This window comes from Protopterus annectens, chromosome 13.part0 (assembly GCF_019279795.1).
Source record: "Protopterus annectens isolate FY-2018-M chromosome 13.part0, PAN1.0, whole genome shotgun sequence".
Classification (NCBI taxonomy): Eukaryota; Metazoa; Chordata; order Ceratodontiformes; family Protopteridae; genus Protopterus; species Protopterus annectens.
The window spans coordinates 156676613-156692770 of NC_056747.1; the positions used below are offsets into that span (position 1 = coordinate 156676613).

Sequence of the window (16158 nt, forward strand, 5' to 3'; positions counted from 1 at the left end):
ATCTTTAGAAAAGGAAAGGAACAAATTACATATAAATAAATGGAATATGTGGAACAGGACATGCAAACAAATGTTCAGGAGGAGGACTGAGGTTTAAGGTAAGGCAGGAATTGAGTGATGTATGCAATGTTGGACTGAAAGACAGTCATTATAAAGAAAGACGCATACTGTATAATGTGTAAATGAAAAATATTAATACGATTGTTCTTTTCTATTAGCATAATGGTTATGGTCTTCAACTCATAGACACAAGGTTTGATTCTGGTCTTGGGTTATTGGCTAGGCTTAAAGTGGCCTTCAGGGCAGTTAGCCTAGTATTCATCTATGAAACTATGAGTCTAAGTCTTAAGTGATATTTTAATAAAGGCGTTTAAAAAAAGAGAAGTTTAGACTGTGGGTTGGAAACTGCCTCCCCTATCAGGAACTGACAAGAGAATATAAGGAAAGAGAAAGAAAAATGTGAATATTTTAATATCCCAAGTAAACTTTACATAATGCTTCCACAAACAGACAGCAGTTTTTTGAAGGTGTGATGGTAATGAGTGGAGCAATTGGGAAAATGTTTCTGGGATCACAACAAGGTTCATTTAAATAAAAATTCTTACTTGGAACATTGCTGGAAAAGTTGGGGAAGCAAATTAATGCAATTAAGGAAACAATGCTTTTCAGTTGGGATATACAAGCTGAATTTCTTAGACACAGTAAGGCCCTGCTAAGATTAATGTTGCTAGCTGCCAAAAAAGCAATTACTAGAAAACAGAAATCTAAATCAAAACCAACTATAACAGAATGTTGTAAAAGAGATACAAGAACTGGAGGTAGGATCTTAAGAGAAAGAGCAAACTATATACAAAAACAAGTGCAACATACAAAGCAAGTCATAGAACCCTTTACTATGACTTTCAGTACATGTTTTTAAACCACGCAAACCAAATTCCTGCTGAACGACAAGTTACAACTCATCTCTACATAAACAGCAAATTTCACTTACCACATGCTGCCAGAAGAATCCCTCTCACCAAAAGCACTGTAAGAACCATCCTGCCGTTTATAAGTTAATTGACGCTGGTAACCTTGAGAAATAAAAAAAAAAAATCTTAACCTATTAACATGGTAACTTTAAAATTTAAAGATAAAAAAAAATATATCTTAAACTAGTAAAGTGCATGTTTCTAAACTCTTAACCCAAGATCCCATGTCTTATGAAAACAAGAGGAGCTAACATTAAAGAAACAATCAAAAAGAATCAGTTTAAAAAATGCATTTGCTTTCTTTCTTAATTAGTGACAAACACATGCAATACAGTTTGACAGTAACAAATTTGTAAAGAGTAAAACTTCTTCAGTGTTGACAACGGAAGTAGAGGAAAATAAGGGAATCCTGCCTGGGAATATTATACTCATTTATCAGAATTGCTGATTCAAACAGTGTCTGAAACAATATTGACTAAAAAAAATCAATACTGACAGTCATTTTTTCTTACTGAAACTATCTATACATAATGATTATGAATGAATGACCTAAACACTGACGTCCATAATGCTGACCACAAAACAACATTGCAAACACTGACACGCTACCACTTATGCCCCAAACAACCACCTCAGTACATGCAAAGGTAAAATATAAAATATAAGCAAAAGCATTTCTTTGCAAGGGGGCAAGCACCACAACTTCTCCTTATGTGGGCTACACCCACTCATGCCACCTGTTAATTAAATATACCAATTGTAAGGCTGCACAATATTGAGGAAACAGCATATTCCCTGACCCCAAATATTATGCAGTCACACACACATGTTGACAATTGGCTCAGTCATACAAATATTATGCCCCTCACACTCCCTGCTAATTAAATATATAAACTCCAAGGCTGCACAATATTGGAGAAAGGCCATATTTCCCTACCCTAAAATACTGTTTGATTTCACATACTTGCTGACAATCTGCTTAGTCATTTAAATATTGACAACTAACCAGATGTCCAGTTGTGTCAACAATAACCAAAGCTTCCCCAAATACATACATACATATATATATATATATATATATATATATATATATATATATATATATATGCTCTGTAATGTACTTAGGAAATGTATATAAATTTGTACACCGTAATCTCCTTGTCTCTTTTAAAAGACATTTTGATTGCCATTCCTCCATGGCAGTTTACATTGGGAAAATGATAAGAAAGTTTCAAGTTGAGGAACATTTGGGTGCTATTAGGAAAAAAAATGAAATCAACACGTTAGAATGGCACAGTATTAGATGTCATGACTTTACTGATTTTAAATTTCTAGTTTTAGAACAGACTGATCAGTTTTTTGGTGACTGTGACACTTTTCTTTCTTTTTTTTTTTTTTAATTCTTTGTATTTGTTTATAATAGTACCAAACAACCAATGACAGTAAAACAAATCGACATGAACTATATACAAGCCTAACTATGTACACTTATACAATGCCCAAAAATAATACAAGTGAGTCTTGGTAAGGTTACATTCATTTCAGAATATGTTCAAAAAACATCCTCCAATATTCTTTGAGATAAGCTTTCTGATTTAGGTTGTGAAATAGATGCCTATAAGCCTTAAGGTGTTTAATTGCTAGGATCTTAAACCCTTCCCAGGATAATGAGTGCCTGTTTTTCCAGTTAAGTGTGATGTAATACTTTATTAACATGAATATGGAAATTAAAATTCTGAGTTGTACCTTTGATAGTCCAGGAGGGGGAATATGTAAAAAAAAAAAGAAGTTATGTACTCACCACAACGTTCCATCTGAGTAGGTAACTTCATTTGTCTGCAACCTGTGGGTATCGGATCCGAGCCAGCAGCTTTACCTAGCTAAAAGATCCGAGCTCCTAGCTCCTCCCCCTACCCATAACCCCCTGCTACACATACCCCATCCTCAGATCGAGTTTGCCTATAAAGACTCCACAAGACCCTTGAAAGAGGCCAGTAACCTACTGCCTAACAGCATGAGCAATCCTATCCCATGGTTAAGAAGCACGAAACTGGTTAGGGGGAATGGAGGGGGGGGTCGGTTGCAGACAAATGAAGTTACCTACTCAGATGGAACGTTATGGTGAGTACATAACTTCTTTATCTGAAGTAGTTAACTTCATTTGGTCTGCAACCTGTGGGACAGAGTCCCCAGCTACCTAGAAACCTTGGGCGGCCCTCAAGGAAGAATATTCCAGAGCACCGCAGAGCCAAAGGAAGCCCTACTCCTGGATATCATATCCAATTTATAATGGGAAATGAATGTATGAGAGGAGGACCAAGTAGCTGCTGAACATATGTTGTCTATAGGGACTCTAGACCAGAACGCTGCAGAGGTAGCTATGGATCTGGTTGAATGAGCATGGATTCCCACAGGTACCGGTTTGTTTGAAGCTAAATAGGCCTGAATGATGCATTGTGAAATCCAGCTGGCTAAAGTAACTTTGTTAATAGGTTTATCTAGAGAAGACTTGGCAAAGGACACAAACAACTGATCAGATTTGCGGTTGGTTGCTGCCCTGTGCAAATAAAAACGCAGTTGTCCGTGTATATCCAATTTGTGTAATGTGTATTCCCCTTTGTTCTGGAAAATGGGGAAAAACACTGGCAGATTAATAGACTGATTAATATTCGACTCAGAGGCTACTTTAGGGAGGAAGGAAGGATTAGTCCCGAGAGAAACTCTGTCCTTATGAAATATTAGGTAAGGGGGGTTCATACAGAGGGCTTGAAGCTCAGACACTCTCCTGGCTGAAGTTATTGCAATCAGGAAGGCTGTTTTCCAAGACAAAAATTTCAACTGAGCAGAAGCAGCCGGTTCGAAAGGAGGGCCCGTTCAAAGCCTGTAGGACCAATGTTAAGTCCCATGGTGGGACCGCAGACTTAACCGGCGGTTTTAACAGAAAGGCGCCTTTTAAAAAAGTTTTGCAAATCCTGGTGGAAGCCAGTGATCCTACATCATCCCCAACATGAAAATGAGAGATGGCTGCCAACTGTACTTTAACCATAGATGCACTGGCTCCCTGATGAAAGATATGGGACAGAAAATCAAGAATCGTCGGAATAGGGACAGTAAAGGGGTCTAAGCCCCTGTCTTTGGCCCAGATGGAAAAACGTTTCCATTTACTACTGTAGATTTTTCTGGTAGAAGGTTTGTGTGCTACTACCAGAATAGCTTTCACTGGTGACGAGATACCGGGAGTCCTTGCTATCAGCGGAACTGGATCAACCAAGCCGTGAGCTTGAGGTCGCCCAGGTTTGGGGGTTGTAATCCCGCAGGATGAGAAATTAGATCCGGAATGGGATCTAAGATCAAAGGAGGAACAACACTGTGAGACCGCAGATAAGGGAACCAGATCTCGCGAGGCCAGAATGGGGCTATGAGGATTATCTTGCTCCCCAACTGATGGGCTTTCTGCAGGAACTTTGTCATGAGCGGAAGCGGGGTTAAGCATAAAGGAGACCGGGGGGCCAAGCATGAACCAGAGCGTCTCTGGGGCTCTCCCCTATTGGGGGAATTAGAGCAAAAAATTCGCTGCACTTTGTGTTTGATGGAGAAGCAAAACGATTGCAGCAAGGTAGACTCCATTTGAGGAAGATTTGTTTCGCTACTAACGGGTTTGGAGACCACTCCTACGGTGTGAGGATCAAGCGACTTAGCTTGTCCGCAAGGATGCTGGTCCGGCCCGGAATGTGCGTTGCTACCAGAAAGAGGTTGGTAGAGATCGCCCATTCCCAAACTCTCATAGCCTCTTGGCAAAGGGGATAAGATCTGGTTCCTCCCTGTTTGTTGATGTACCAGACTACAGCCATGTTGTCTGTCTGAATTGCAATAGTTCCCGGAGGAAGAAGGTCTTGTAGGGCTTGCAACGCCAGAAGCACCGCCCTCATCTCCAGAACACTGATATGCAGAACGGTCTCTGAGGGAGTCCACGTCCCTTGGACGGTTCTGCCCATAGCATGCCCCCCCACCCGAGGCGAGAAGCGTCCGTGGTCAACGTGGCTTGGGGATGAGGCATGACAAACTGTCTCCCCTCTCACTGCTCCTGAGAGTGAAGCCACCAGAGAAGGGAGCCCTTGCAAACCCTGCTCAAGGGAATCGGGGTGTTCAAGGGGTGCAGTAAAAGTGACCATTGGACCTGAAGTGTCCATTGAAGAATTCTCATGCACAGTCGCGCAAAGGGCGACAGACTGATGTTCGCCGCCATGGAGCCCAAAGCTCTCAGGACTAATTCCGCAGGTGGGGCTGGGGATTGGAGAATTGCCAAAACATGAAGAGACAAACTGCACAACCTGTTTGTTGTTAGAAAGGCCTTGGAGTGGCGTGTATCTATCTTGGCCCCTATAAATTCCAGAACCTGCACAGGATGAAGGAACGACTTTTGAAGGTTTACAGTAATACCAAGACGCTGAGTAAGAGTCAGGGTATAATCCCTGGCAGAGCAGAGCTGATGCCTGGTGGAGGCGGTGAGGAGCCAGTCGTCCAGGTATGGAAAGACCCGAATGCCCTGAAGTCTCAGGTGGGCTGCGACCACTGCCATGACCTTGGTGAACACCCTGGCGGCTGAGGTGAGGCCAAACGGAAGAGCCCTGAACTGATAGTGACTGGCTCCCAGCCAAAAGCGGAGGAACCTCCTGGATCGTCTGTCCATTAGAATGTGGTAGTATGCATCCTTGAGGTCTATGGAGCACATCCAGTCGTTCTCCCGTAGGAAGGGGAGAATAGATTGCAGAGTGACCATCCGGAATTTCTCTTTGGGGATGAACAGGTTTAGAGATGAGAGGTCTAGGATAGGCCTCAGGTCACCCGTCTTTTTTTGGCACTGAAAAGAACCTGGAGTAATTTCCCAATCTGGACTGGCCTGGGGGGACGTGCTGGATGGCTCTTTTTTCTAATAGCTTCAAAATTTCTGAAGCTACCTCCTCCCTTTGATTGGGGAGGCATTTCAAAGGAGGGGGAAGACTCAGAAAGGGAATGGAATAACCTCTGGATATAATTCGGAGCACCCACCGATCCATAGTAATGGACTCCCAAGTTTGGAGGTGCTCCGACAGATGCCCCCCCGACTGCCTCCAGAGAGGGGCAGTCGGGTAAGCCCTCAGGGCTGTTGCACGGGCCTCTCCGAGAAAGGTTCGCGAGACCCGAGATTCCTCGGCCCCCCTCTGCCTCTTGGCCGGCGTCCACCTTGTCCTTCTCTGCCTCTGAAGGACGAGGGGTCCAAAGCGGGACGGGACTGCTGTGATTTCCAGAACCACATCTTCTTTTCTCCCCTCTGGTTCCTCGAGAAGGACCGTTGGGGGTTAGAGAAGCGGATCCCGACGGCAGACAGCGTCTTCCCGTCTTTCTCGCTTTGGACCAATGTGTCGCAGACGGTCTTGCCAAAGAGCGTAGAACCATCAAAGGGCGCGTTCACAAAGGACGCCTTGAATGGTCCTGCAAGATCGCAAAGGCGGAGCCAGGCATGACACCGCAGAGCGATGCCTGCTCTGCTGGCTCTAGCCGCACATTCCGTGGCATGGGAGAGTAGCCGCATAGATGCGTTAGTTATAGATTTCAGAGTGGCCATGCGAGCAGAAAAGGTGCGTTTGTCCTCGGCCGCCATGGACTCTGGGGGGGCTCCAGCGTATTCCTTAATCAAGTCTCGGTGGAGTCTGATGACGTGTGCCATATAGTTCAGCGCCCTTACAGAGAAGGTAGCTGAAGCAAACATCCACTTTCCAATGCAGTCCAACGTCCGAGATTCCTTATCTGGAGAGTGCACCAAGGAATTCTCCTACGCTAGTTCCTTCTTGGTGGCAGCCGCCACCACCATGGCATCCACTGGAGAACCTTTAGACCATGCCAGCCTATCAGAAGGGAGACTAAGTATCTTGTCTAGCCTTCTGGGAATTGGCTCCATGGTGTCCGGTTCCTTCCAAGCCCTGGTGGTAATTAAGTCCACCAGGGGGTCAGCCGGGGGACACACCCAAGAAGTAGACGGGCCTGCATCAAATGCCTCAAGGAACACAGACTTGTCCGAGGAAGGTTTTTGGGCAGATCACCCTCCTCTGATTCGTAACATCTCCATGATGTCTCTAAAGGCGACATCCTCAGGGGGTGACCGTGGGGAACCTTCCCCTTCCTCCAAGTCTGTGTCCTCCGTGAGGGACTCACGGGAGTCCAGGTGCCTCCTTTTGCACTTCCGTTTGTGAGGAACCTCCTCGGCGGGGCTATCCGAGGAGGGCTCACCCACGGGGTCTTGTTCCTCTAAGGGAACCAACTGGAGCGCCGATGCAGGCTGTCCCAGTGGCTGGATGACGGAGGACAGGCCCAAATGCACAGGGGTGACGGATGGATCCGCAGCCCGGACCAGGGATCTGGAAGTCCTCGACAGCACCCTCTCCACTACATCAAACGCTGAGGGCGAACCGCTCTCTCCTGGCTCTGAGAGCAGCCCCCTCGGCTCCGATGCAGGGATCGGCGCTGGAGCCGAAGCGGTCGGATCCGAGAGGGAAGTGTGCTCCGACCTAAATGGCACTGAACAGACAGTTCCCCCCATGGATCCGACGCTCGGCTCTCGGCCCCGAGAGCTAGGATCCGACACGCTCGAGGGCATAGTTGGCGTCGAAGTAATCAAGACTGTCGGCGCCGACGGTTCCCCGGGTCCGAAACTGCACGGATCCGAAGACTCCGAAACCCTAAACCGGGTCGGAGAAGGAGCGAGCGGGGTAAAGAAAGGGGCCGAGCTCCCCCCGGAGGGGGGGAGGCTGGAGCACCCCCATCTGCATTTGAGCCTGCAGGAAATGACGCATCATCCGGTCCAAATCAGTGTCGGTCAAGCTTTTAGTGGATCTGGAGGAGGTCGTAGAGGTGGGCCTGGAGGGTCGACTCGAGAACCTCAAGGGAGACTGGTACTCCTCTTCCAGCTCCGGGGAAAAGCAAGGAGAACGGAGCTGAGAATGAGGAGAACCAGAGGCCCTCTTAGCGAGACTAGCTACCTTCGCTGGTGAGGCTGAGGGATGAGACTCAGCCCGCCTTTTATGCTTGTGCCGGTCCTCATCTGTCCTTTTTTCTTTAGAAGAGGAAGAAGAGTCCCCCTCACCCTGAGAAGCAGAGGGAGTTTGAGTCCCCAACAAGGGAGGGGGATTGGAAGGCACGGAAGCCGCAGCCGCGACTGGTGCCTTAGAGGGAGAGGAGGAAGAAGAACCCGGGGGCAACAATCCCGCCAGGATTAGCTTGTTCCTCCTAACCCTGTTAGCCCGGGGGTTGAAAGCCGCACAAACCTGGCAGCTGGTGGGTAAATGGGCCACCCCCAGGCAAATAACGCACTGAGTGTGGCCATCGGCTGGGGACAGTTTATGACCACACTCAGTGCATTTAGAAAAAATGGCTTTAGGCCCTTCAGCCATCACACCACACACTCACGCACTAGGGGGAGGGAATGAAACAAAATCTGAAGTAAATTTACCACAAAAAAAATACGCTAAATATATTAGTCGATAAAGGGGGCTAAACAAATCACACACACACCACAGAAATTTAGAAAAAAAGATTTTAAAAGGTTTTTATCAAACTGGAAATTTCTCACCCACGCCTAAAAGCTCATCTCTAGAAGTTGCTATAAGCCACGGCAAACTAGATCTGAGGATGGGGAATGTGCAGCAGGGGATTATAGGTAGGGGAGGAGCTAGGAGCTCGGCTCGTTTAGCTAGGTAAAGCTGCCGGCTCGGATCCGAGGATGGATCCGATAACCACAGGTTGCAGACCAAATGAAGCTAACTACTTCAGATGGGTAAATTTCCAAGACAAAGCTGATTTTTCGCAACCTGTTTTTTCCAACTGGACTCTTAGGGCACACCAAAGTCTGTATGAGCATTTACAGCTCCAGAATATATGTAAGAGATCATCTGTTTGATTTTGGCAGAATTGGCACTGAGGAGAAGAGTTAGGGTAAATTTTATTAATTATGTTTGGGATAAGATATGCATTGTTAAGCAACATAAGCTGGGTATAACAGCTTTTTTAGGGGTATGAGACTGGAGCCAGTCTTGATGGCATTTGATATTTGATTGTGGGAGATAGAGGGATCCTGTTTCAGCCAGTAGTTAGACTATATAGGGTCCTTTGTGTTTTAAAGGACATAATAATTTTGTAGGTGTTTGAAATCATTTTCTTTTTGAGGAGGAGAAGGTTCCAAATTACTTTGCAGGAGGATATATCTTTATCTGTTAGCAGAGGGTGGTCTAAGAATTTATGAGATAACTCCATGATTTGTCTTAGTATAATTGTATACTTTTTTGGGAGATTCATCTTGGTTCTTATATCTGACATGGAGTGGTGCTTAAAGGGAAGGAGGTCTATAATATTTGTATCCTTCAGAAGGGGGAATTGAGCTAAGTTTAACATAATCACATTCAATTTTAGGTTAGGATTAAGATAGAGTGGTTGTTATGTATTAAAGGCAGGAGTCAACTTTAGGGAGTGAAATAGTTTTTGTAGTGTCCCTATTTTGTTTTTTATGCCTCTATGCATCTTGATTTTGCACAGATTTTCTTTATTTAAGAAAGGAAGAGCTAAGGGGTTGATATTAAGTGTTTTAACATAACTGTTATAGAGTCTGACCCACAATGGATGTCATATATTGGAATCCTTGTTTAATGTAGCTATGTTAATGATCCAATTGCAATTTATAATTTCGTAGTATAATTTAAAATCTGGCAGTCCTAGACCTCCTTGTTCTTTTGGGTATGAGAGTTTGGTGTAGCTAATCCTAACAGATTTAGGGGACCATATAAATTTTGAAAGGGATGAGTATATATTTTTGAAGAATTTGTTGTGTAAGAGATTTGTTGCATTGAAAATATAAAGAAATCTGGGGAGTATGTTCATTTTAATGAGTGCTACTCTTGCGAGGAAGGGTAGTTTAAGGTTGGCCCATCTGTTTAAATCATTTTGCACATTCGACCACAATCTAGTAATATTACCCTGGTAAAATGCTGTAGAGTCCTGAAAGAAGGAGATTCCTAGATAGTGGTAATGTTGTTTAATATTTATACCTTTAGATGGGAATATGCTAGGGTATTGAGTGGACATGTTAATAGGGAAGATTAATGATTTGTCTTTATTTAATTTGTAGTTTACAAATTTGGAGAAGGTATCAATGGAAGACATAATTTTCTCAAGATCAGAATTAGGTAAGGTAAAATAGATGTTTAAGTCATCAGCATAAGCTGATGACTGTGACACTTTTCTGCAGTTAAAAGAGCTCCGTTGGCAGTTACTTTTAAATGCTGAGATGGTTCCGGGGGTGAATGAGAACTTGAATCTGAAAAGTGCATTACATTGGTTTGCATGAGCCTATTTGGACATGCCCCACTCTTTTTGATTAGTTATTGTATTTATAGTTGGTTGTTTCTAGACTACTGATGGGCTAATTTCTGTTTTCATATGTTTCTATTGGGTATTGATGTTGTCAACCATTTTTAAACAGTGTGCACTTGTTATATCACTTATTACACAGTTTTACTTTACAGTATTAGTTCTGATGAAGTTCTGATAATGTTACAGAATGAAAGTGCTTAGCCTCAATGACGTTTCTCTTTTTTATTTTTTGATATTTACGAAGTCATTTTTGCATATAATGTCAGATTTAATAGTATAGTTTCACTTTACAATCCCAAAATACTGAAATATCGAAATTCAGTATTTCAAGACTGTAAAGCCAAACACTGAAAAACCCGAAACCCCTAAAAGCGTGAAATTCAAAATCGCGACTGCCCACATACACACACAAACAAGCAAACATACACCTTCCTCCCTACACTACAAACCAACAAAACACACACAAACACAACAAAATAAACACGCATGGAACCTACATATAAGCAAGGGGGCAAGCCCCCCTCCACCCCCACACCCTCGCTACTTATATATACTAACTTCAAGGTCGCAGTAAAAACACAAACAAAAAACACCACTACACATTCTACACTCCCCTTGCACAAACACACATACGTACAAATACCACCACTCTCAACACTTACACACTCACAATCTTACCTACCTTAACCCACACCTCAAAACTCCAAACACATACACTAAAAACCCTACCCAAAACCCCTAGCAAAACATTACTTACCTGAATTTCCAGCTACATCCACATACCACATTGCACATCACGAACACAGGGAATCCCACATCACCTACGCGCCTCCTCAACTGCAGATTCAACATTTCCGCATTCGGGGCTCTGCACTTTAGCACAAGTGCAGTTTCGGCACTTTGGTCTCGAGCTATTGAAATTCGATATTTCAGTAGTTTGAGATTCTGAAGTGAAACTATATATATATACATATATATATATATATATATATATATATATGTTTGTAGGATCCTTTATTAAAAAACAAATATCAAACTCAACATGATCGAGCACAAATACTCAATCATCAACCTGCTAAAAATAAACAAAAGTAAATTAAACAATTTTTTTCCATAGGGGACAAGTCCTCCTGCACCCCCTATATCCCCCTGCTAATTATATATAGCAAGTCTGAGATTGCACAATAGTGGCGAAAAAGAAGTGATGTTCTCACCATAACGTTGCATCTGAGTAGTTCTACTTCATTTGTCTTCAACCTGTGTGTCTTCGGATCCACATCAGATCTGACACGGCCGCATTTTCCAGCTCCAGCACCGAGCTCCATGCTCCTCCTCTTACCCATAATGCTCCCATCTCACTTCAGATCGAATTTGCTGCTTAACAGGTATCAGACACCTGACCCAATGACAGCTTATCATTTACCAATCGTCACAAAAAGAACCTTAGCCTGGACAGGACCAAGGATCCCAACAATAACCGTCCAATACAAAGGACAAGTCATATCCCAAAAGATAAGATTAGGGGGAAGGAGGAGGGATGGTTGAAGTTAAATGAAGAAGAACTACTCAGATGGAATGTTATGGTGAGTACATAACTTCTTTATCTGAAGTAGTTTACTTCATCTGCTCTTCAACCTGTGGGACAGTGTTCCCAGCTACCTAACTTTTGGGAGGCCTTCATGGAAGGATATTCTGGAGCACCGCAGAGCCAAAGGATGTTCTACTCCTAGAGATCAAATCCAGTTTATAATGAGAAATAAAGGTGTGAGATGAGGCCCAAATAGCAGCTGAACAAATATCATCCAAAGAGACCCTAGACCAAAAAGCCGCTGACGTAACCATAGATCGGGTCGAATGAGCCTTCACTTTTCCTGGTAGAGACAAACCTCTTTTTGAATAAGTCCGGACAATGCATTGTGAAACCCAGTGAGCAATTGTTACTTCTGAAACAGGTTTACCAAAGAAGGGATTTGCATAGGACACAAAAAGTTGATCAGACTTGCAGAATGGTTTAGTCCTGTGAAGATAAAACCTCAACTGCCGATGTACTTCCAGTAAATGTAATTTGTATTCCCCTTTGTTCTGGTAGTTAGGAAAAAATACTGTCAAATTAATGGTCTGATTAATACTGGCTTCCGAAACTACCTGAAGGACAGGTTAGTGCGTAGCGACACTCTATCTTTATGAAAGATCATATAAGGGACTTTGATAGAAAGAGCTTAAAGCTCTGACACCCTTCTAGCAGACATGATGGCAAACAAGAAGACAGATTTCCAAGTCAAAAAGTGTAGATCCACAGATGCTGCAGGCTCAAAGGAGGGAGAAACCAATGCCTGCAACAGTAAAGTGAGGTTCCATGGCGGAATCAGGTCCTTAACCAGGGTTCTGAGAAGAAAAGCACCTTTGAGAAAGGTTCTACAAAGTTTAGAGGAAGCCAATGAAGACATGTTTACCCCAACATGAAAATTAGAGATGGCTGCTAGTTGGACTTTCACTTTAGAGGTACTAGCGCCCTGTTGAAAAATGCTAGCCAAAAAATCTAAAAGCGGAGCAGTGAAAGGATCCAAAGACCTCTGATTGGCCCATATGGAAAAGTGTTTCCATTTACTACAGTAGACTTTTCTGGTAGACGATTTATGAGGAGATGACAGACCGGGAGTACTAATAATCATTGGAACCGGAGCAGCCAAGCAGTGAGCTTCAGACTGTCCAGATCTGGATGAGGGATCCCCAAGGGATGTGAGCAGATCCAAGGTCCATGGTAGAACAAATAGATGAGGCCTGAGTAAGGGAAACCAAACCTGTCAGGGCAGAATGGGATGATGAGGATCATAGTGCTCCCCAGCCTTCGGGCTGTCTGTAGAAACTTCGACATAAGAGGGAGCGGAGGATATGCATAAAGAAGCCCGGGAGGCCAAGCATGAATCAGAGCAACTCTGGGGACTCCACCCGGCAAGGGGTTCAGAGTGAAAAACTCGCTGCATTTCGCATTGGAAGGAGATGCGAAGAGATTGCAGCAAGGATGTTCCTACTCTAGAAAAATCTGTTCCACTACTGAAGGATTCAGAGACCACTTGTAAGGCATCAGGATCGATCTGCTGAGCCTGTCCCGGGATATGCATTGGCACCAGAAAGCGGCGGGTGGAGGTCGCCCATTCCCACACTCTCATGGCCTCTTGACATAAGGGATAAGATCTGGTTCCCCCTTGTTTGTTGATATACCAGACCACTGACATATTGTCCATCTGAATTGCAATCATTCCCAGAGGAAGATGAGCATGAAGGGTCTGCAACGCAAGAAGAACTGCTCTCATCTCTAGAACACTGATGTGCAGGTAGGTCTTGGAAGGTGACCACATGTCTTGGACTGTCCTTTCTGAGCAGTACCCCACCTAGTAAAGAGGCATCCGTGGTCACTGTGGTCTTGGGGAAAGCAGGTTGAAACGGACGTCCCTTGAGGAGATCTGGCGATTAAATCCACCACCAAATGGAGTCTCTGCATGCTTTTGAAATTTTCACCGGAAAAGACAATGGAAGGTCCAACAGTGACCCGTGAACTGCCAGTGTCCACTGCAGCACCCTCATATGAAAGCACGACATTGGAAGAAGATTTATTGTGGCCACCATGTAACCTAGAGCCCTTAACACTGCTTTGGCTGTTGGTAAATGGGTCTGAAGAATCTGTATGAAGTGTAACTTCCAGCTGCGTATCCTGTCTGGTGTGAGGAACACCTTCATTTGTATTGTGTCCATCCGTGCCCTGATGAAATCTAAAATCTGAAACGGGCAAAGAGCAGACTTGTTCATATTGATTGTAATGCCCAAATTGTTGGCTAGCTAAAAGGAGGAGTCCCCGGCCTGACATAGTAGATGCTCTGAAGGGGCAGTAAAGAGCCAATCATCCAGGTACAGAAAGACCTGAATTCCCTGAAGCCTCAGGTGAGCCGTTACTACTGCCATTATCTTGGTGAACACCCAGGGGGCTGTGGTAAGACCAAAGAGGAGGGCTCGAAATTGGTAATGATTGGCTCCCAGCTGGAAGCAAAGGAACCTCCTGGAGTGCCTGTCCATCCTGATGTGATAGTACGCATCCTGGAGGTTGATTGAGCACATACAGTCTCTGGCCTGCAGACAGGGCAGGATAGCCTGAATCGTGACCATCTGGAATTTTGTCTTGGTTACTGATAGGTTCAATTTGGACATACCCAATATTGGTCTGAGGTCCCCAGTCTTTTTTGGCACAAAAAAAAAAACCCTGGAATAAACCCTGGATCTGGGGGGGACCGGTTGGATGACTTGTTTTCTTAGCAGTGAGTCTGTCTGCACTGCTGCCTCCTCCTGCTGCATGGGTGGAACATCCGGGAGGGCTTTGTTGGATGGGGGAGGCTTCTTGAATGGAATGAAATATCCTCTGGATCTGACTCGCAGCACCCACTGATCCGTTGTGATGAACTTCCATGCTAGTGGGTATAGTGACAAGCGACCCCCGATTGCCTCCAAAGATGGACAGCTGGGAAATCCCTCAGGGCTGCTGCCTGGGTTTATCCGAGAAAGGTTCTCAGGACCCAAAATTCTTAGGACCCCCTCTGCCTCTAAGGCAATGTCTATCATAACCCCCTCTGCCTCTGGGGGAAGTGAGTCTTGAGCTTTGGTGTGGTTGTTCGTCCCAGGAAATGCCTGAGACTTGCAGAACCACATCTTCTTCTGGCCTTACTGGGTCCTGGAAAAGGACCTTTGAAGCAGTGAGAAGCAGATCCCGATGGCAGATAGTGTCTTTCTGTCCTTCTCGCTCTGGACCAAAGTCTCTCTGACCGTCTTCCCGAAAAGGGAAGAGCCATCATAAGAAGCATTGGTAAAAGACACCCTGAAGGGCTCCGAGAACTGACATAAGTGGCGTCAGGCTTGATGCCGGATGTCATCTCCTGACTCCGCCGCCCATGCAGCTCCATCCATGGCATGGGAGAGCAAACGCATACATGTGTTGGCTACAGCTTTTAGGGTGGCCATTCGTGCCTCGAACATCTTCCTGTCTTCTGCCGATATGGATCCTGGGGTCAACTCCATGACTTCCTTGACCAGATGTCTCTGGAGTCGAATGACATGTGCCATGTAGTTCAGCGCCCTCGCTTCCTAAAATGATCCAACGCTATTGACTCTTGGTCAGGCCGGTGGACTGTGGAGCTCTCTTGGGCGAGTTCCTTTTTGGTGGCCACCACCACCATCATAGCATCTACAGGGGACCCCGTGTGCCAGTGCAACTTGTCCGTGGGGGGACTTAAGACTTTGCCCAGGCACTTGGGTATTGGTCCCTACGGTGTCCCGTTCTTTCCAAACCCTACATGTTAGCAAATCTACAAGTGGATCAGCAGGAGGGGACACCCAAGAGGTAGATGAGCCCGAGCCGAATGCCTCCAGAAACACAGACTCATTAAAGGTTGGTTTTGGGAAAGACCACTCCCTTTGGCGAAGGATCTCCATGATGTCTCCAAAGGAGACATCCTCAGGGGGTGATCTTGGGGAACCTTCCCCTTCATCCAGGTCCATGTCTTTGGTGAGGGACTCTGGAGCAGAGTCCAAGTGCCTCCTTTTACACGTATGCTTGCTGGGGGTCTCCTCAGGGGGACTGTCTGGGGAAGTCTCGCAAATGGGTTGTTCCAAAGGTGGAACTTCCTGGGGCACTACGGCCACAGGCTGTCCCTGAATGGGCAAGATGGTTGGAACCACACTCAAGGCCAGGGAGGTCTGGACGGACTCCGAAAATGAAATGGTCAGAGGCCTCAACCACACG

General features: G+C 45.1%; 1 protein-coding gene across 1 annotated transcript in view; it reads right to left on the reverse strand.

Moving 5' to 3' along the window:
• Positions 1–16158, reverse strand: part of CPAMD8 (C3 and PZP like alpha-2-macroglobulin domain containing 8) — a 7231600-nt gene that overhangs the window by 2427511 nt on the left and 4787931 nt on the right. Inside the window, exon 24 of the mRNA XM_044054766.1 lies at positions 992–1073. Within this exon, the coding sequence (XP_043910701.1) occupies positions 992–1073 (82 nt within the window). The remainder of the gene's footprint in view (positions 1–991; positions 1074–16158) is intronic.